This window comes from Triturus cristatus, chromosome 12 (assembly GCF_964204655.1).
Source record: "Triturus cristatus chromosome 12, aTriCri1.1, whole genome shotgun sequence".
Classification (NCBI taxonomy): domain Eukaryota; kingdom Metazoa; phylum Chordata; class Amphibia; order Caudata; family Salamandridae; genus Triturus; species Triturus cristatus.
In genome coordinates this window covers 90,772,572-90,793,937 of record NC_140595.1, presented here as the reverse complement: position 1 = coordinate 90,793,937, position 21,366 = coordinate 90,772,572, and the positions used below count along the sequence as shown (strand labels likewise).

The 21,366-nt window shown below is 47.7% G+C and overlaps 1 protein-coding gene across 4 annotated transcripts in view; it reads left to right on the top strand.

The window, feature by feature from the left end:
- Positions 1-21,366, top strand: part of ASH1L (ASH1 like histone lysine methyltransferase) — a 599,934-nt gene that overhangs the window by 304,470 nt on the left and 274,098 nt on the right. For all 4 annotated transcript variants that reach the window (XR_014972078.1, XR_014972077.1, XM_085637967.1 and 1 more), the window contains exon 7: positions 9,820-9,914. Coding sequence is in view for 2 of the 4 variants with exons in the window: in XM_085637967.1 (XP_085494093.1) it covers positions 9,820-9,914 (95 nt within the window). In the remaining 2 variants the exon portion in view is untranslated. The remainder of the gene's footprint in view (positions 1-9,819; positions 9,915-21,366) is intronic.

The window sequence follows — 21,366 nt, the reverse complement described above, 5'->3', positions numbered from 1 at the left end:
GGCCGTCCCATCTCTCTCTGCCCCCCCAAAAAATCCTAAATAGTGCGTCTCTGTTGGCAAGTGTGCTTATGCCCTTGGAGAAGGTTCGCACTATGCAAAACTGCCAAAAATACTTGGATTCTGTTTGTCACTCATACACTAATCTCGGACGCCAACAATTAAACACTGATGTTAAAAGCAGATACCCAGCTAGTGGCCGAATTGCACAGTGTGAAACTGAAAAAATAGGGATCAGTCTTGGCTTCCCTACTCGATCAAGTTGTGGGATCTTGTGCAAATACTTTATTTCGCCTAGCCTCCTTATTGTTTGTAAACACATATGAGACCCAAATGCATGAGTTCAGGAGGATGTGCATTGTACAAAAAGCCTCTCCTTCGATTTAATAGCCTAAAATGCTTCTTCATCTATAATATGAATTTAAACTACAAATAGCGTACACAACAACTAATTTGCCTTTTATTTTGCTGGGAGCATTATCGTCGAGTTTTGGGAGGAGCAAGGAAGTTGCTCAGTTTATGCTTAAAAACTCTATTTTAATAAATAATTTTTAACGCAAATATGTAATTTGATGTATTAAAGTGAAACGCCTCTGCTTGTTATTGTTTAAGAAACTTATTTTTCCTGAGATGTGAAGACACGTTATCATATTGGCTCAGCTCTGCTCTCTCTTCTAATTTGCTGGTTTGCCCACCTTTAACATCGTTCGAGTAGATACGTCTACAGGAGCAAGGTCTTGACTCTAGCAAGTCAGACACCGATGGCTTGGTAGCTGTTGAATAATTGGGTTGGGTTACCTTGAGGTTGGTCAGTCCTACACCTTTGAAGACCGGCGTTGTCACAGACAGCAGATTTAGCTTTGATGTAACACTTACACACAGACGCACAACACGGTAACCAAAATAACACGTACATACACAGACAGCAACAAGTCCATGCATACATCTACCAATATATTTCCAGTCACTCCTTATTTATGCAGAGCACTAAACAGGCATGCTTACAGATCGCCAGATATGAAGTCCCTTATGCACACAGAATTACATTTATAGCGGTACCCATATTAATAGACCTACAAAGAACACTTAAAAACAGACCACCACACTTGCATTCATACAAGTCACCAGAAGTTCATCCATTCATGCTCACAGACCAACAGCTCTGTAGTTACTTATGCATGCAAAGTAGCACAGAGGCATCATGTGCTCACGCTCAAAAGATAGACTTGCATAGAGTTCCACAAAACACACACTTGTTTAGGAGGGGAAGGCAGTGGAATGGAAAGACAGAACAAAGGGACATGAGCATTTATGCTGCTGTGGTGCTGGGAAGAATAGAGCCCTGTGTGCTTGAATATTTAGCCCCTGTGCAGAGGAAATCATATTTAGGGTGGAGAAAGCAGTAGAGTGTTTACATCCACTAAATGCATGATATTTTCTTGGGCAAATACCTGTAGTGGTTGATCGAGGACTTCAGCTAAGCTTCCTTCCCTTCCACTCGTTGCCATCTTTGAGAAGAAGAGCTGTGTGAAACAATAGAGTGCAATCTGAATGCCCATTCCATTCTTGGTGTGTTATGACGATACATATGTGACTTTGGTGTTCATTACCTGCATCTTTCTACTAGTGACAGATGCTATATTTGTGACTGCTAGATCACCATATTTAAAACAAACACCATGCATACATCCAGTCCTTTACTTTCTTTTTGCCAGTTGATTTCTGTAGGCTTAGTAGAGCTCATTTGTTCAAATGAAGCCAACAAAACAACTGCCAGAATACATCGATTTGTTAAATAAAACACTGGACCAGAAACATGGTCCTTAGTGTCAATTGAAACATTTGAGAATCCTAGGTTCTGTAGTAGGGGATCTCTGTGTATAGTCATAATCATGTGAAGAGTCCCGCCCATGTGCGTGGACCACGGAGCACTTCAATAGATATATAGTCTCTTAAGCTGTCTTCTTCTGCAGTCCTGCATAGACACTTAAGAGATAATAAAAGACAATAATGCAGCCTGAAAAAACTAGGTTACTCTGGCCATTACTTCATCCTGAAGTGAAAAGGATAACCAGGTAACAGTTACATTTAACTTTTTCACTAAGTTTCACACATATAGAAAATTCCCTTCACAAAAATCCCTCTTTCATGATAGAGATGAAGGGTTGGACAGACAAGCCCCATAGGCTGCCATTATATGTCTGTAAATGGGTACCGTGCCTTTAGGAATCCTTCCAGAGACCCTTGGTATCCCATGATGCACAGCCAAAGGCCAGTTACTTTCAGTTCTTTTTTCTGGCTCCTGCTAGCAGGACCCTGGAGCATTGAGCTCTACCTTTATGGTATATCTTTCGATTGTTGAGCTTTAAAAAGTTAGTTTGAGTGCTTTACTCAACGTCTTTGGCCTTTCCCTTCCTTTTGCTGTCTTTTTTTGGGCAGTTAGCCCACTTTTTTCTTGTCAAAATGCAATATTTATTTGACAAGTGCCCTGAGTGTGGCAGGAAGAAGGCCAAGTCGGACTCCCACAGAGTTTGTATTCTCTGTCTTCCATCATCACATGTTCCTGAATCCTGTGCCATCTGCAAATCCTTCTCCAGGAGGACCCTGCGTGACAGGGAGAAGATTCGTCTTCAAGGCCTGGAGCAGAGAAGACAACAGGCTGCAGGTGGGAAATTTGGGCAAGGAGAGAGCTTTTCCTCTTCCACAACCCATGTGTCAGCCTCTGGGGGGCTCCCCAGTCGAAAAAAGGCTCAAAAACGACGCCGGTCCCGGTCAACGTCAAAGGCGACTTCATCGACGTAGAGACCAGGTATGATGACGATATGCTCCCCGTCCACTCAGGGCTCTGAGTCTAAGCGACGTCGTCGATCGACGTCAAGGGGCAGGATGTCGAGACCTCGGCCGAGGTAGACGTCGAGGACATCCCAGTCAACGTCGACTCATCATCGCCGTCGATCTGGGTCTCGAAGCCATCGCCGTCGATGCGACACCGCTGCTCACCGTCGACGCGAAGGTCGGCGTCGAGGAGACGAAGATCGACGTGAAAGAGAAACTCGACGTCGAAAAGAAGAGGTTCGACGTCGAGAAGTGGATGGTCGGCGTAGATGAGGTTTCATCGTAGCTCGACGTCGAGAAACAGTTCTTCCTCTGTGATCAGCATCTCAACGTCAGCGAGTTCTAGTTCACGTCGGCGCTCGCCGTCGAGGGGCTCATCCAGGGCTCCCTCTTCAAGGCCAGCATGCAAACCGAGGAGAGAAGTAGCCACCTCAGACTCTGAGTATTCCAGGACCTATTCTCCAACAAGCCACTGGAACCTGCTCAGCCGGTGTCTCCACGTCCATCGCCTCGGCGACCCAGGACTCCTATTCCCCTGCCTCCACCGAAAACGCTTATGCCGCCTCCACCTAAAACGCCGCCTCCTCCCCCTCAGCCTATTCCTCCGCCTCCTGCAGCTCCACCTGTGCCTGTGATCCCTGCAGAACCGAGAAGGCCAAGATAACGGTCCCAGCCAAGAGATCGCCCTCGCAGCAGGCACCGTTCCTCCACGAGGTCTCGCTGGTGCCATCGCCACGAGAGGTCACGGTCTCGATATGCTAGGGACACAACGTCCTCTAGTGGATTGAGATACTCGCCCATGTTGTCGGACTCTCCACCTCCGAGAGTTTCACCGGTTGATGACATTACAACGTTTCAGGAGGTTCTGGTGAGGGGAGCAGCGAAACTGGGCATTGCGCTGTCGGTGCCCACGCCGACTACATCAGTGATCTTTAAAACACTGCAACAGAAGCAAACCTCGCGTCCTCTGCTTCCTTTGGTGCCCGGGTTGGAGGAACCGGTGATGGAACTGTTCCTTACGCCTGCCTCGGTGAAATCGGCTCCTTCAAGGCTCCAAAAGAAATACCGTCCCCCGGACTCTGACCCTGCATTCCTTCGGGCGGACCTCTTCCCGGATTCAGTCATTGTGGTGGCGGCGAAGAAGCAGCATGCCACGGCTCCTTCGTCTATGGTTCCTCCAGACAAGGAAAGCCGAAAGCTGGACTCTGTGGGGAGTAAAGTCCGCAGCACTGCAGCCACATCAATGAATGCCTGCTAGTTCAACTGCCCTGCTGGGCCGTTACGACCGTTCCTTGTGGGAGTCTCTTCACCAGTTCATGGACCTCCTACCTAGGGACAAATGTGAAGATTTCAAAGAGATACTCCACGAGGGGCTGATGGTATCTAACCAGATCATCAGTGCGGCAGCGGACACCTCTCTCCTGGCAGCCCATGGGTATTGCCATGGTGTTGCTCTCCGACGGCATTCCTGGTTGCGTCTCACCTCCCTAAAACCGGAGGCTCAGCAGCGCATCGCAAACCTCCCTTTCTCAGGTACCACCCTCTTTGGTTCCCATGCAGACGAGGAAATGGCCCGCATAAAGGCTGAGACTCTCAAGGCCGTAGGCTTGGAAAAGCCTAAGGAGCAGCGTAGGAATTTCCGCCCTTTCCAACTGCGTTATTCCACTCAAAGATTCCAGCGCGGACAGGGCCGCCAGTCTGGACAACAACAACAACAGTTTCAACGGCAACCGTTTCAGAGACACCAGCCGAGAGGAAGGGCTAACCAGCAGTAGACACCAGGGAATAAGGCCCCAGCGGGTTCCAAGCCCTGAACGGTTACTTTTACCTCTTCTGTTGCCCACTCCGGTGGGGGAAGCATTCAAAATTATCTGGCAGAGTGGAAAAAGATAACTCAGGACAATTGGGTGCGGAATATTTTTCGCAGTGGATACTGTCTACGTTTCACCAGCCCTCCTTTATCAATACCACCAGTTCGCTCACAGTACCGGTTGCGCGAACTTTAGGTGGAAGCCGATACCTTGTTAGGAAAAAGGGCGATAGAACTGGTTCCTCCGGCCCAGAGGGGACAAGGTCTATATTCCAGGTTCTTTCTTGTGCGCAAGAAAGATCAGAACAAGTTCAGACCCATTCTCGATTTGCGACAAGCGAACAAATGGATCCGCAGAGAAAAGTTCTGCATGTTATCCTTGCACCAGATCTACCCTCAGTTGCATCAAGGAGACTGGCTCTGTGCAATAGATCTGCAAGACGCATATTTTCATATGCCCATAGCAAGAAAATATTGCAAGTTCCTACGGTTCCTGGTTGGCACCAATCGCTATGCAGTGCTTCCCTTCGGCCTGAAGTCGGCACCCAGGACTTTCTCAAAATGCATGGCGGTAGTCTCAGCACACCTTCGGAAGAACAAAGTGTTTGTCTATGCATACCTGGACGACTGGCTGATCAAGGTAGCCACATTTCAGAAGGCACAACGACATTTCAACACGACGTCCGCTCTGCTGACTCGCTTGGGTCTACGCATCAATCTGGCGAAATCGGTCCCGATTCCGGTACAGTGTCTGCAGTATCTGGGAGCCTCCATTGAAAAAACGCAAGGCAAGTGTGTGTCCTTCGGAGGAGAAACGCTTATCAATCCTTCGGAAGGCTCAGGCTCTCATGACCATTCCCTCACAGACGGTGAGGACGGTATCCTCTCTCCTGGGTTCCATGGCGTCTTGCATCTGCCTCACTCCACATGCACCCCTCCACATGCGGCCTCTACAGCAATGTCTGGAGGATCAGTGGGACCATAGACGAGGGAACTGGGAGGACAGGATTCAGCTGTCGCAGCACGCCCTCCAGTCCATCAAGTGGTGAGTGGTGTTCGCCTCACAATCTTCTCCAAGGGGTTCCGTTCCACAAGGAGATACCGGCTCGGACCATTGTGACAGATGCATTTCTCCACGGCTGGGGAGCGCATTCGGACCAGCTTCAGATACAGGGGACGTGGTCCCAGATAGAGGCTACGTATTGCATCAACTTCCTGGAACTCCGAGCGGTTCACCTGGCGCTGAAAGCCTTCCAACCGTCCTTTCGCACCAGTTCCCTGCTTGTCCAGATGGACAACACAACAACGATATACTATCTCAACAAGCAGGGGGGATCGAGGTCGCACACATTGTCTCAGGAAGCGCAGTCGATCTGGAACTGGCTGCTGGCCAGGGATCTGACCATAACGGCGACCCATCTGCCAGGTGTGCAGAATGCGCAGGCGGACGCTCTAAGCAGACTCGTTCAGGAAAATATCACGAATGGGTCTTACACGACGAAGTAGTAGGAGAAATCTTCGGAAGATGGGGCACTCCAGACATCGATCTGTTTGGGACCACAGAAAACAGCAAATGCCGAGACTTTGCCTCCAGGTTCTACCAACCAGGGACGCTGGGGAATGCACTGTGGATCAACTGGTCGAACAGCTTTCTCTACGCTTTTCCACCCATTCCCCTGATCCCGGCAGTGCTGATCAAGCTTTCCCACTCCCGGGCCAAGATGATCCTCATTGCTCCGGAGTGTCCTCGTCAGTGGTGGTTCACCGACCTATTACACCGGTCTCTCCTGCCGCACCTTCGACTTCCATGTCGGCCGGACCTTCTCACGAAGTTCGGGGGGCAGATAGCGCATCCCAACCTCTTGTCGTTGTATTTGGCAGCATGGCTCCTGAGCTAGTGCAGTATGGACATTTAAATCTCCCTCAGAACTGCATGGAGATACTAAAAGAAGCGAAAAGACCATCTACACGGACTTCCTATGCATATAAATGGAAGAGATTTTCCATCTGGTGTGCTTCTAAGGATGCAGAGCCTACTTCCTGTAAAGAGGATGTCATTCTCCCTTACTTGCTGCATTTAGCGCAATCTGGCCTTAATTTTCATTCCATTAAGGTTCACCCAGCCTTAACTGCGTATAGAAAATGTCCTTCACAAACTTCCTTTTTCCAAATCCCTGTCATCAAAGATTTTCTGGAAGGTTTGAAGAAGGTGTTTCCTCCCATTAGGTGTCCTTCACCCCGTGGGAGCTTAATGTGGTGCTGTCTAGACTTATGAGGGAGCCTTTTGAGCCCATTCATAAGGCTTGTCTTCAGCATCTGTCATGGAAGGCGGCTTTCCTTGTAGCCATAACATCAGCTCGCAGGGTGAGTGAAATTCAGGCTCTCTGTCGTCATGAGCCTTACACTGTGTTTCATTCTTCTAAGGTAGTCATGAGAACTCACCCTAAATTCCTTCCTAAAGTGGTGTCAGAATTTCATGTGAATCAAACTATTTCTTTGCCCACGTTTTTTCAGCATCCTTCCTCTCCTGCTGAGAGGTCCCTTCACTCTCTCGATGTGAGAAGGGTGTTGAAATTCTACTTAGACAAGACTAAGGAGATCCGTAGATCGGATCAGTTGTTTGTTAACTATGGCTCTGTCAGGACTGGTCTTGCTACCTCTAAGCAATCCATATCTAGGTGGATTGTGTCCTGTATTCAGTTGTGTTATCAGAAAGCCATCAAGACTCTGAGTAGTAGACATAAGGCTCACTCTACCAGAGGTAAGGCTGCTAGAGCGGCTTTACTACATAACGTCCCTATTGCGGAAATCTGTAAGGCTGCCACTGCCTTTGCCAAACACTACTGTGTGGACTCTGATGCCATGGCAGATGCTCAGGTTGGGCAGGCTTCTATTTGCACAATAGTGGGCATGCTTGTTTCTTCCACCGCTGGGGTTGTTTTTTGGGGATGGGCTTGCTATTCTATTCACATGATAATGACTATACACAGAGATCCCCTACTACAGAAGGAGTAGTTTATTACCTGCAACTCCCGTTCTGTAGTGGGGTATCTCTGTTATAGTCATAAGCAACCCGCCCTCCTCCCCGGTGGATGAAACAGTGATATCCTGAATGCACCAGGCCTTACTTTATACGCCTTCAAAAAGAACTGAAAGTAACTGGCCTTTGGCTGTGCATCATGGGATACTGAGGGTCTCTGGAAGGATTCTTAAAGGCACAGTACCCACTTACAGACATATAATGGCAGCCTATGGGGCTTGTCTGTCCAACTCTTCATCTCTATCATGAAAGAGGGATTTTTGTGAAGGAAAGTTTCTATATGTGTGAAACTTAGTGAAAAAGTTACATTTAACTGTTACCTGGCTATCCTTTTCACTTCAGGATATAGTAATGGCCAGAGTAGCCTAGTGTTTTCAGGCTACATTATTGTCTTTTATAATCTCTTAAGTGTCTATGCAGGACTGCAGAAGAAGACAGTTTAAGAGACTATACTATATATCTATTGAAGTTTTCCGGGGGCCACGCACATGGGCGGAACTATTCACATGATTATGACTATCACAGCGATCCCCTACTACAGAACTGGAGTTACAGATAAGAAACTACACCTTCACTCTAGTTTGTCTGCATTAACTGGACCAAGTTCCATTATACTTCTGGCATTACCAGTATTGACAACAGCTTAAATTAATTTTGTTCTTATTTCTCATGGATTACAATGTCGTAACACAATCTACACAGGTGGTTAGTAGGTGCCCTATGTAATAATTCAATATAGTGGGCTGTTAAGAGGGTGTTGAAAGGCATGGCTGGTCAAGACAATCAAAGTCTTAATGCTGAAAGTGGTCTGCACACCTGCTATGTTACAGCTTCTACCATGCATTCTTATCACTGCTGTCCTTCTTTCTAACAACAGCTCCAATGACAACTGCAGATGCCACAGGAAGAAGATGGCGCAGAAGTCAAACTTTGTTGTTGAATCATGACATTTGCATACCTTTCTCTTCTTAACCAAATCTCAAAGCAGGCACTTTCACAAACCAAATCCTGAGTCCTTATATCCTCTGTGAAAGATTTTTGCATATGAATATGTCAAGTGGATTTCATTAAGCCAAATCCCAAAAGGCTCGAGTGTTTTGTCAAAAGGCGTTCTAAGCATAAATCTTTCTAAATAGGATGTTTTTTGAAACAGCTGTAAATGTGTGGCAGCTGAGTGGGGCATCTATTACTGGTTGCAAAGTGTACCAGAGTGTTGGTCACAGAACACATAATGCTCCTCACTGCGATTCTTCCTTCTGTGCATCTTTGGGCACATCATGTTCTCTCAGCTGCATCTGAGGTTTATGGTGGGGGTATGTATTGTGGGCCTAGCTAATGTAGGTATCCCGAGACTCTCCTCTGCCTTGCTTTATATGTTGTCCAAAGCCCCTTTCAATTCATTGTTAATACCACTGGGTGCAAAGGGCGATGGGATCTTGCTTTTTCTGATGGATACTCCATTCTGCAGATTCCTCACTTTTCGAATCCCCGCACTAGCCTGGATCTGGAATTTTTTCTCAGCAGTTGATCTTGCACTTCAGTGTTTGGTGCTATTGGAGTCTGAGGTGACCTTGCTTTTTCTTCAGGATGTGATGGCACAAAGCTGCACATGGGCACGCCACTGCAAGATGGCATCAGTTCCTTCTATTCCGCCACTCTTTGGTGAGGCTCTGGAGCTGCACTCCCAACTTTGTCTGGTTTCTCTGACGCCAACATGCTGTTTTTTAAAAATTTATTTTGTTATTAAAAAGATAGTATACTAGGGAAGCGTTCCCCACAAAACCCACAGTCTTTAAACCATGCTGCGACTGCCTGAAGCAGATGACAATCACAGATCCACACCGTGTCTGTCTGCAGTGTCTAGGCTCTGGGCATGACTCAGTCATGTAACAAATGCTCCTTGATGCACCCAAATGCAATCGGGGAGTGGAAGTCGAAGTAGATGTCACTGAGCACAAAAATTGAGGCAGATCGCATTCAAAACTGTGCGGCCGCTGCTATTGCAGGTCTCTGTCTTGCGACAGGTGGGCATTGACTACATGCTAAGAACTATTTAGATTGTGTAAATGTTGGTTCTTTTACTTAACAGGCAGCGTGCATGAATCCTGTCCTCACCAGTCCTTTCTTTTTCTCTCAGCCCGAAGAGTCGTCTAATGCAGTTAAAGAAGGAGAAGCTGGAGTACACCCCCGGAGAGCACGAGTATGGCTTGTTTCCGGCCCCTATTCATGTTGGTGAGTATGAGTGCAAGGGTCTTCTGTCTCAAGCACTTTGGGCACAATTTATGCAGCGCCTGTTTTATTTCATTTTTCGCCATTATATGTTGGAAAGGGTTTCAAATGCTTCACAGCGCCAGCAAATCCTGCGAGAAGCAACATTCACACCCACTCAACATGCACCATCTGCTGTGTGCGCCAATATTGCCACTTAGCATATTTTACCTCTTAATTATCATTTTTTTAAGTTATGATTCCAAACATGAGTCTTCAAGTCCTTCTCACTAACCAGAACAGTCGTAGCATGAGACACACAGCAGTCTACGGTGGTGAGCAGAATTCACCTTTTGGCTTCTAGCAGAGGTTCGCCAGATGATCACTTATTTAATCCAACTAAGACAACGGACAGTGAACTGAGACAAAATGAAAAAAGATAATACTTTTAATAGGAAGATACAATGTCGAGGTAAATGACCCCTACCACAGGTCGCTGGAGTTTGTTTATTGATGCAGTACACGTGGCCAAGAAGTTAAGTGGCCAGATGCATAATCCAGCGACATGAGCCATATGAAACAAGTTCCACATGTGACTACATTGGTTGGTTTTGTTCATATCGTTTTATCTTTCTGTAACTCGGACTGCTTATCTGCCCAGACTGGGCTAAGTGCAAAAGTCCTTTGTGACCATTTTTTATCTGCTCTGTGCAAAAATAGTGATCTAAAAATGTCTACTCAGATTGTTGAAATAATATCAAACCAGTAGTATTGAAACTAAAAGTTTTCAATCTTTTTTCCCCAAATTATGTAAGTGTAATGAGATTCTTCCTACATCTTTACTCAACCTCTATGTTTGCCCTATTTCTGTTTCATTTGCTAAATTCATTGATGCCAGATGAGCATGTTCTTTGCTTCTCAAATTTAACATATGGGGAATTCCCTTTAAAGATAGTTTCAAATAGGCTATTTTGACATCTACCTCATGATTTACTATAGTATTGGTGGATATGCCCCCAGTTTCTTTAGACACTGCCATTTTTATTTGAAGCTATGGACTTTTATCTCCTCCTGCTTGTATAGAGTAGGTGGGATATCAGGTAAGAACTCTTTGAAGGCAGTAGACAGACAGTGGGAACAGGCTAGCCGGAAGAAGTGTGACACTCTGTGAGAATCTGGCCTGGTATGCTGTCTACTAATTAAAGTGGGCACCTTGCACCAGTCCAAACGACCCTTATGGTGATTAGGTCAAAGATAACGTTTATAGAAAGCTATCCTAGTGGTAGCTGTGGAGAGCAGCCTTCAGGCTAAGTCTTGAAGGAATGTAAAGCAGCTTGTTTTACCAGAACAGAACCTCCCGAGTGATCAAATGAAAGAAGAACCACACAAATGGTATATAACAAATATTTATTTATTACTAAACACTCTCTACTAATCTCTATATGAGATTAGAACATAAAGCACACAATACTTAATCAATAGAACTTCGGTAAATAGCACAATACACAGCGGGCTCCAGGGGGAGACCGAACCATATACTAAAAAAATGGTATAACAACAACAACTTCAATAGACACAGTGCCTAGAGCACGTAGAATCGCGGGGACTCCAAGGAACCACCCAAAGGAGTGACACAGGGAGCCCACGGAGGACGGGTGCAGTGTGGGAACACAGACGCGTGCTCCGTACAACTCTATGGGAAAGTCGCCGTTGGAAAATTACAGTTTGACACTTCGGCGAGGACTTCAAGCAAACCCTTTGGAACATAGAAGGTTTAAGGCCAGCGCCCTTGTGAGTACAGAGGTACCCGTGTTACCTATCCCAGAGGAGCCGGGTGCATAGGGGTCAAGTGGTGTCGGAAACCCTCGTTGTTTTCAATGGTGTGATGCGAAGAAGTGCTGCTGCCGAGAAGATGAAGTGTCCGGTGGAATCCAAGCCTGGATCCGAGGTGAGAAGAATCTGAAAGCAGAGGGGACAGAGTCTGGGTCAGTTCAGGATTTCCAGGGGCTCGATAGACGAATGCCCACCAATGTTGGGTGCTTCAGGTGTGAAGATAGGATGCTTGACTGTGCAGCCACGGGGAGACGTTGACGACGACCAAAGTCCGGAGGTGAGCTGTCCCACGAAGGATGTCGAATGCTGAGGGGTCAGTGTCCGGATTGAACATCAACAAGCCTTTGCCAAGTCAACCCACGCGGGCTGAGCAAACAGGTTACAGTGTGGACCAGCAAGGTCCAGGAGACTCTCCAAGCTATGGGGAGTCAGGGCACATCTGGAGCAACCAGGGAAGCCCAAGGAAAATCAAAGTGACCCTTGCCAGGACCCACAGGCCAACGGACCAGGGATTGCGAGGGGACCTTGAGTGGATTCACAAAGCACCAGCCCACAGAGCACTGGTGGAGTGGAGGCCGGAGATCTTCGGTGGAAATGCTGCTCGGGACTACAGGTAGTCCAAAGCACAGCCTCGGGGATCGCCAAAAAGCATATGCTGCTGCAAAAGTACACGGTGCACAGGGGTTTGGGTTGCACGGTCCCCACGAGGGATACTGGTCTCAGGATTGTTGAGATGGCAGACCGACCTCAGGGACGCTCGGGAACCCACCTCCTGTGTTGCAGAAATCTTCGGAGTCCTTAGGAACTCGGGAGATGAAACCGGTCAGATGTGTTTAAGTGCCTGCTGCTGCAGGGGAGTAACTCCTTTACTCCAAGGGAGATTCTTCTGTTGTCCAGTGAAGTGTAGACCGTCGAACTACTTGGTTTCTGTTGCAGAGTTTAGTCCAGGTAAAATCTAAAGTCCAGGAATCAGGTTTCCCACTTTATACCCAGGGAAGGGGTTGGCTGACTCTGGGGACCCTCCTAGGGAAGGGCCAGGATAGAGGGCTGGCTACACCCATGTCCTTTGTCCAGTTTCGCGCCAGAGCAGGAAGAAATGGCTCTTGGAATTGGTTTGAGCTGGACTATGCATGGGGACACCAAATGTGCCCCCAGTGCAGACTTTCTGGCACTCTGAGTGCACCCACCCAGCCCCAACACACTAAAGCCTGTCTGGGAGGTGGTCACACCTCCCTGTGACAAGAAACCTATTGTCAGGCCTTCCTCTGCTCGAGTTTGGCTCAGCAGCAGGAGGGCAGACTCTTGGCAGTATCCATTTTGTGATGCCCAGGTCGAGAAAGCTGGTACCGGGTAGACTGGTGATCCACATAGGTCCCTGTAGGAAGGTGGAATCATACCTCCCCCGCCAGTTACTGGCAGGGAGGTAGGATTCCAAGGTGTTTGACACCAAACACGACATGTTTCTAAGCAGACGTTTTAAAGTTAGCCTTTACCGAAAGGTTATAATGCACGTAAGTATATATCGTTGGCTGCATCACAGACTACTCCGGAGAATAGTTTCCGAAGGCTGTAGAGGGGCCCTACTCATGCAGGGGCACCCTCTCACATAAATCCCAGCACCTGTCCTTCAGGATTGATAAGTCATGCCATAGGGGTGACTGATAGGTTTGTGTGTAGTGATTTAGACTAGATATAGGGAACCTCGATCTAAGTAAGGGGTGCATGCACCTCCTTACATAGGCTGCAGTAGCAGACCTGTAGTGTCAGTTTGAATGGCCTTTCGGGGTGGCACAATACATGCTTCAGCCCCTGGGAGGACTCTGGGATACCTATGCCCTGGGTACATGGTGTACCATATACTAGGGACTGATAAGGGTACCCCAGTATCCAATCTGGAGTGTACCTAAAGTACATGCAATCAATTTAGAGGAGAAAGCAGATAGACTGGGGTCCTGAATAGCAGGATCCCAGTCAGACGAAGTCAAAAACAGTGCTACATCAGCAAAAAGTGGGGGTAACCATAAGAGGCAGATCCTACTCTCCTACACACTTCATACACATCGTGTGTACTCTTCAATATAATTTTTAAATAATTCACTGTTAAAGAACTTTTGACTTGCTAAATTGCATTCCATAAGATGCTCATCCTCTTTGTCAAGTTAAAACAAGGGAGATTTTCTTGTGAAATACTTTTTTTTTCCAAACTATACGTTTTTTTCAACATCTACCCGATGGACTAAAGAGCAATCGGCTCTTTGCCAAGTCCAGCCCATGGTAGGTTGGGTTTCACTCCTTCCAAGACCTTTGATACCTTGACTGGGCCGGGTGCCGCTGCACTGATGGCCAAAGAAAAAGATCTAAACCTATCTGTGGTACACATTACTGACCTCCATACAGTAAGCAGGAATGAAGTATTCTTGCAGCACGAACCCATTCTAGATTCATACGTTGTATACAATTCTGACTTCTAGAAGTAGGACTCGGAGCACACGTCTTATTACAATTAGATTTTTAGGTGTTGCCTCATGGTGACTCGAAGTGCCCCACAAATTTTCTCTATCAGAGTTGAAAACAAACACACAGTTCTGCTTTAAATGTGTTTTGAACTACCAAAATACACAGATTTTCCAGTTTTAATATTGATAAAAGTATTGCCATCGAGGAAGCATTCGAGGTGCACATATTCACATCAGGTTGTAAGATTCTTCAGGTGAAAGCTGAGGTTTCATAGAAGGCTGCATTGGCACATTTCGTCTGTGGGGTTCTGGGGTGTCGCTCGAAAGGACGCTTAAGGCCGTGTTTTCTAGTAGACATTTTTTTTTTAACACTTAATATACCTAACGGTGCTCCTGTGCTGTGAATTCTGTTTCCTTCGCCGCCTCCCCTGGCAGCGACCTCTGGCAGATTTCAGATGCACTCTTCCTTCCACACCAGCAAGGATGGCGGACAGCTTTAATTACTCTCAGTGGGCTTCACGGGCCGCGGTTTATCTGCACAGAGCGGCGCTCCGCGTGCGATTCTGCTCTACACCCTGTAGATGACTTTAGCAGGATCCGCCTAATGAGGATAGAAAAAGTTCCACACTCCCCAGGCAGGCTGCCAGGGCGCTTGAATCAGCCTTTTGTTTTGCCCGGTGAGGTCATTGAAGTGAAAGTAAATTCCCAGCAGATTTAGCTCTTTCCTGGAACCTGCTAGGGATAAATACGCTTTTCAAAATAAGCACAAATTAGGAGTAGTTGTAAAGAAAACATTGCATTTCGGGTTTTCAACTGGCGGTGTTGAGAGCTGAGTCTCCCCCCCCCTCCCCCCCCCCCACCCCCTCTCTCTCCGCCCACCCCCGTCCCTGGGACTCGCAAGCTACTAGTGTGTGGACTCCGATGCCCCTTCTTTCACAGTTGTACAGGCGCCAAGGCATGCCATGGCTGAGGCCAGCCCTCGTGCGTGCAGCAGAGGGGCACCGCCCCGTGAGCAGCGTGTGGACAGCCTCTAAGCAGGGGCTTAGCTTGGGGGGGGGGGTTGGGTTGTTAGCGGGTGTCACACCCCCTAATAAATGTATTTTCTGATGAATAGTTGGGTACTGGTGCTTTCAGTCCCGTATGGTGAGATGTCTGTCGGATTGCACCATGAATATTTACATACACACAGGCAAAAACGCACCCAATCTCTCTCTCCCTCTCTTAAAAGGCTTAAAATGTGTTTCTTTTACTAAAGATTGTGGTTTCTCTCACTTAAGACTAGGGTGACCACATTCTCAAAACAAAAAACGGGACAGGTCATAGACATAGAAGTAGGACTACAGTTTACAGTAACCATCAACATAAAGTAGGACTATTTGACAGCTGTCATTGACATAGAAAAAGGACTACAATGACAGCTCCCTCCACAGACCGAGATGAAGCATTACAGACAACAAATCCGCGGTCTTTTATTAGCACCCCTCTCCTTTACACAGCAGCATTAGTACTTTTTATTTCATTTACACTTTTAAGGACTGTAGCATATATTTGCGATAAAACATCACAGGCTAGCAAACACCAGATTTACTAGCTTTATCAATGCTCGCTTCTATAGCTGCGCGTCAGCACCACGTAAAGTACAACTCACCAATGTTGCTTAGTTGCTCATGACAGAAAAGCATGGGAGGTAAACTGCGGAATGCTAAATTGCCAAAGGGCAGCCATGGACCAATGTAAAAAAAAACACTTCTCTCCAGGTATTACTGCCTTAGGGTCTTAAGGGTCGCAAAGGCTGGCCGACCACACAGTCCTTCCACATTTGCGTGGTCACTGCTGGGATGTCATGTTACCTTACTGGGGTATGTATAGTGCATTGGTATCATCTCATAGTGCAATAGTGTGAAGACCTGAGCAAAAAGCTCGAGCAGCGCTGCTCGCCTCTCCCACAGGCGATAACCCTGCTCCTTTAAGTCCTTTCCAGCTAAACAGTTTGCCGTGATCTGAAAGGTCAGTCAAAAGGTCAAGTTATAGCTTTGACATGGAGAACACAGAGCATGCATCAATTGGTTATGAATAAAACATGCAATGAGCAATGCATTAATCCTTGCACGGTATGCATAAGGGCTACTGAAAAGTTTGTATGGCTATGAATACAAGCTACAGGACGAAGAAATATTGTTTTATCCAAAGTAGAAACTTTGGCTGGCACGATGACGTAGGTAGCGCTGCGTTTAAAATGTCTCTCTTCAAAGGATTTCCCTTGTTGCTACAGCGCTCACCTCAGTGACTACACATGCCGTAAACAGTGCAAAGAGAGCATGCGCGCGCATGCTCAACCGGAACAATGAAAAACAGGGACATTTCTGTGTTTAACCTGGACACTGTTTGAAACCAGGGACATTGGAGTCACTTGGAGAAAAGTGTCGGGACACTTCTCCAAAAACGGGGACCGTCCTGGGAAAACGGGGACGCCTGGTCACCCTACTTAAGACCCATAGGCATCCGTATTCCTCTCCCTTTCCACTGCCCCTTAAGCCCCTCTCCTGCTTGTCGTAAAACTTATTATAACATTATATGATTGTTGGGAAATCTGAAGCCCCCCATCTTACTGACCAAGCTACGCCCCTGCCAGTAAGTGTGACGTATAGTAGAGCATGTGAAGATGCTGTGTTTTCAAACTCTAACTTGGGGACTTGACAACTTCGTGTTAGACACCCAGTCTGTTCTAGTGAACCAGAGAAGCTGAAATAATAATCTGTTAACCATCCATGAAGCACTTTCCCTCGTTAAATAAATCCAAAGCTCTCAATTGTATCATCTTTTCTTCCTTTCACCACATTGGCGGTTGAGCTTGCCGTGATATCAACCAGTAAGGGTCAAATGTTCCTACTTGATCTTTTACCACTGCAGGTATATGTGAGAGGCAGCCTTGTAAGAGAGTCCCTACTGACTAAACCCTGCCCACGCTTTGGTTTCAATTCTGAAAGATCTTGCAGCATCTTTTCCTTCTCACAAACCAGCACTTTAGCAGTAACCTGTCAGCGACCTACATTTGTAGGGGCGCCTATGACCCACCTCACATTGGCCAGGAACTTTTTCTACAATTTCACAGACCTTTTCACAGCTTTGGCCTTGAAGGCCGATGGACTGTGCAGCCGCATTCGAAAATGAGACGTGCATTTCCAAAACATTTACTTTCTGCCCCCGTTTCCAGACCTTGCGGCACAGTTTCTACCCCACCAGCAATCAACCAGATTCTGAAGGACCACCTCCACTGCACCTTCAGTTTTTGTGGTTCTTTCGGGTACGGCTTTGTGCATCCGATTAATAAACTGCAGCCTAGCCTTATCAGCGGACATGCACTCTGCTTCTCCAAGCGATTCCACCACCGTTCTTTTCTGATTCATACTGGATGCAGCAATGTGAAGCAGATAAAATCCTCCTACTACTCCAGATCCGCAAAGTTGCCGTCTCGTTGCCTAGGCCACAGCCTTCATCAGCTCAGGTGGCATAACATACTGGGCACAACGATGTGTAGTAAAAATGTGATTGTAATTTCTGGATGAATGCCAGTGTCAGCGCCAAGCCCCGATTCAGCCAGCTAGACCTGCGTCTGCTGATGTGGGGCTACAGCGGGACTCTTTTGCCCTTCATTGATCATGACTGGAGCTCTGCCGGCTACTTCAGCTTCCCACTCATTTCTTCAGAAACCAAAATGGAATCTCTGCACCATTGTTAAGGTGCTCAACTCGGAGATCTGCTCTCTCCTTCTCCTACCTTCTTGGTATCTCCACAGGAACCAGTGCTTCCATACACATTCAACCCCAAAGTCAAGAGCAGCGGCATGGCCAGAGCACCGCCACTGGCACACTGGAGTCACGAATGTACTCGCAGCAGGTCGCCGCGCCACCCAATGCCAGAAGGGAGAGCACATCAGGCTGTTGGGCTTAAACAGTGACCCAATGAGAGGGTCTGAATGTCACTGCGGTCTCTCACAACTTCCCCTGGTTGTGAAGCCATTCCAGCGGGCATGGGGGCCACCCCATAGGACCACAGAAAGCAAGCAGGTCTGGCCAGGAGCATGGACTTTTTGAGCTCTGCTTAGCTATGCACACCAGATAATCCAATTTAAAAACTATATTTTAGTTGTGTTAAGCACACAAATAATCTCCCTAAAGGTGCTAGCAAGTAGACCTAGTTCCAGAGGTTAATGGAGGGCTGACATACACACATATGTTCATGGCATGTGTAGCTGTAGACATACATGCTGTGCATACTAATGCAATCTAGTGTTGGGCTCGTATGTGTGCAACTAGTTTTTCTTCGAAGAAGTCTTCAAGTCACTGTGTATAGTGACTCGCCTATACCCGCCTCTATACCCCTCGGGTGATAAGCGCTATACAAATCCACATACCCTATTGGTGATAATGCGCATGGGCATCGACTACATTGTTAGATTGTTTTTTCTGTTGTCGAGGTAGGACATGTTTGTCCTAGCTCCAGGTTGATGCCTTGGGTGTGATCTCCCGACCCATTCGGGTCCTTTACCCACATCCTATTGTACAAATGTTGCCTTCTCCTTCTCCTTTCGGTTTGTTGCGCTCCTATCATCCGGTTCGACAACCAAGACTTCTACAATACCCTGCTCGAGACTTTTCACCTCGGGAGCTTTTTTCCAGAAAGTTTAACGCATGAGAATGCCCTATGCATAATGGTAAGACCTCCATACGGAAACTGCCCAGAGTGTTGTGCTAAGTACCCATGGGCAGACCAAGATGTGTAACCTTTGCCTATACCTGGAGCTCAAAGAGTCCTTCTGTGAGGCTTGCCTTGCTTTCCGCAGCAAACAGACTCTCCGTTACCATCAAGACTGGTGACTGACATCTGTCTCCATAGTGAAACAAAACCGCAACGGCACTCCAGATCTGTTCGGTAAACAGGACATTGAAGTCGATTCCAAGCATGGGACACCTGCCACAAAGGCACAGGTTTTCTCACCTGAGGCATGCTCTAACACAGTCGATGAACCGCCACCCGCAAGAGAGTCACCGATGGAAGACGACTGGCGTGAGTACAACCTCCCTCCTTCTTCAAACTGGGCACCAAACAAAGGACGGGCACCGCCCTGAAGAAGGTTGGGCATCGAGTCCCCGAAGCCAGACACTGGGCTTCCGGTCCACCACTGCCTCAAGGCCTTGGTCGACACTGACACCATGCTTCAGACCTGGCACCGAGCCAGCTCCAGCCCTGAAATAAATTCTAAAGCCCTGCTCCTGGCGCTGACGGCACCCTCAGCGCTGCCATCCAAGACTCCTTCCAATCCCTCTTCTGATCCGAAGACTTCGGTGCCAGCAGCACCCAGACACTCTTAGGTACTAGAAAATTCAGCAACCAGGGCTCCATCTTCCGTCTGCTCTGATGAGCAGGAACAGCCCGTCCTTGAGTGGCTGCAGGAGGAACTTGACGCCTGGCTATAGCAGATACATATCCACCCTGAAACTGGTTGGATCTTTGCTCATTGGCCGCCTATGGGCAAGGGTTCAGTTCTTCTAAAGCGGAAACTCACCTTTGAGGAGGCCCTTGACCTGCAACCAGAGCCGGTGACTAAGATGAAGAGGAGGCATGACAAGGCTACAAGCCCACCACCTTCGCCTCATCCTTCCCTCCACCGTCTCCTTCTGTGCCTACCATCAATGGAGCCACATCAGCCAAGCAATGACTTGCTTGCCACTTCCCCTGACCACATCACACCTGTCAGTGTATAACCCCAAGGTTTCTTTCCCACGGTGGGTGGGAATCACCTCAGACCAGTGGGTCCTCGACATTATTCAATAGGGTTATTGTTTGGAGCTTACTGCCCCTCCCCCAAACATCCAACCCCATAAGCACATCCTCTCCCCTCAACACCAATCCCTCTTTCAAGATAAAGTAGACGCTCTCCTTTTAACGGTAGCCATAGTGGCTGTGCTGTTACACCAGCGAGGCAAGGAGGTACACTCCCACAACTTCATGAAGGATGGGTCCTTCAGACCTGTACGTTACCTGAGGTACCTCATCAAGTACTTCCTGGCAGAACTCTTTCACACAATCACACTCCAGGATGTCATCCCACTGCTGCAGCAACGTGGTTTCAGGACCACCCTAGACCCCAAGGACACCTACATTTACATCCTGATTCAACCCACTCACCGTCGGTTCTTCCGGTTCATGGGAAGTTGTCAGAATTATCAGTTCAAAGTCCTGCATTTTTGGGGGTCACCAATACCCCGAGAGTTTTCATCAAATGTCTTTCAGTCGTGGCCACGCACCGGCATCCACGTCTTTTTTTACCTCAACGACTGGTTGATCAAGAGTACAACCCAGCCACATTGCTTAAACCACACCCAGGTCACCATAGACCTAACTCACAGTCTAGATTTCCCCTTCAATGTCACAAAATCCCTTCTCCAGCCCCTACAGATCCAACCCTTCTTAGATGTGTTCCTCAACCCTGTAGTACAGCAAGCCTTGCCCAGCCCAGCAAGAGTTCAAGGCTTCCAGGAGTTGCTCCCTCTCTTTCAGCCAGATCGTCCGGTAACCATCGGAACAGGCATGTGCCTCCTCTATATAATGGCTTTTCGCATTGCCATAGTCCCTCATCCCATGTTACCTATGCTCCCTTTGCAGGAGTGCCTTGCAGCACAGTTGTCACTAGCAGCGGGTCACTTTGAGGATCTAGTGTTGATCTCAGGCCGCATTCATCTCTTTTTGCAGTGGTGGAACATCAGCAGCCTATTGCAGGGACAGCCCTTCATCGATTCAGTTCCACAGATTACCATCACAACGGAGGCTTTCCTCTCCAGGTGGGAGGCACTTTTTATGAGCTCACTGGCCAGGGTCTGTGTGCACACCCCACAAACAGGATATCCACATAAACTAGCTCAAGCTGTTTGCCATCAAGCTAGCTCTCAAGATCTTCCTCTGTCGCATTCACTACAAGGTCATTCACACCAAAAACATGACCACCATGTACTATCTCCAGAAACTAGACGGGAATCATCTCACCAGAGTTGTCAGTGCTAGCGCCGCACATTTGGCAGTGGGCACTCCATCACAGAGTGCATCTAATAGAGGAGCACATTCTGGGAGTGGACAACGACTTTGCAGACCTGCCTAGCATGATGCAGCAACAAGTCCACGAGTGGGAA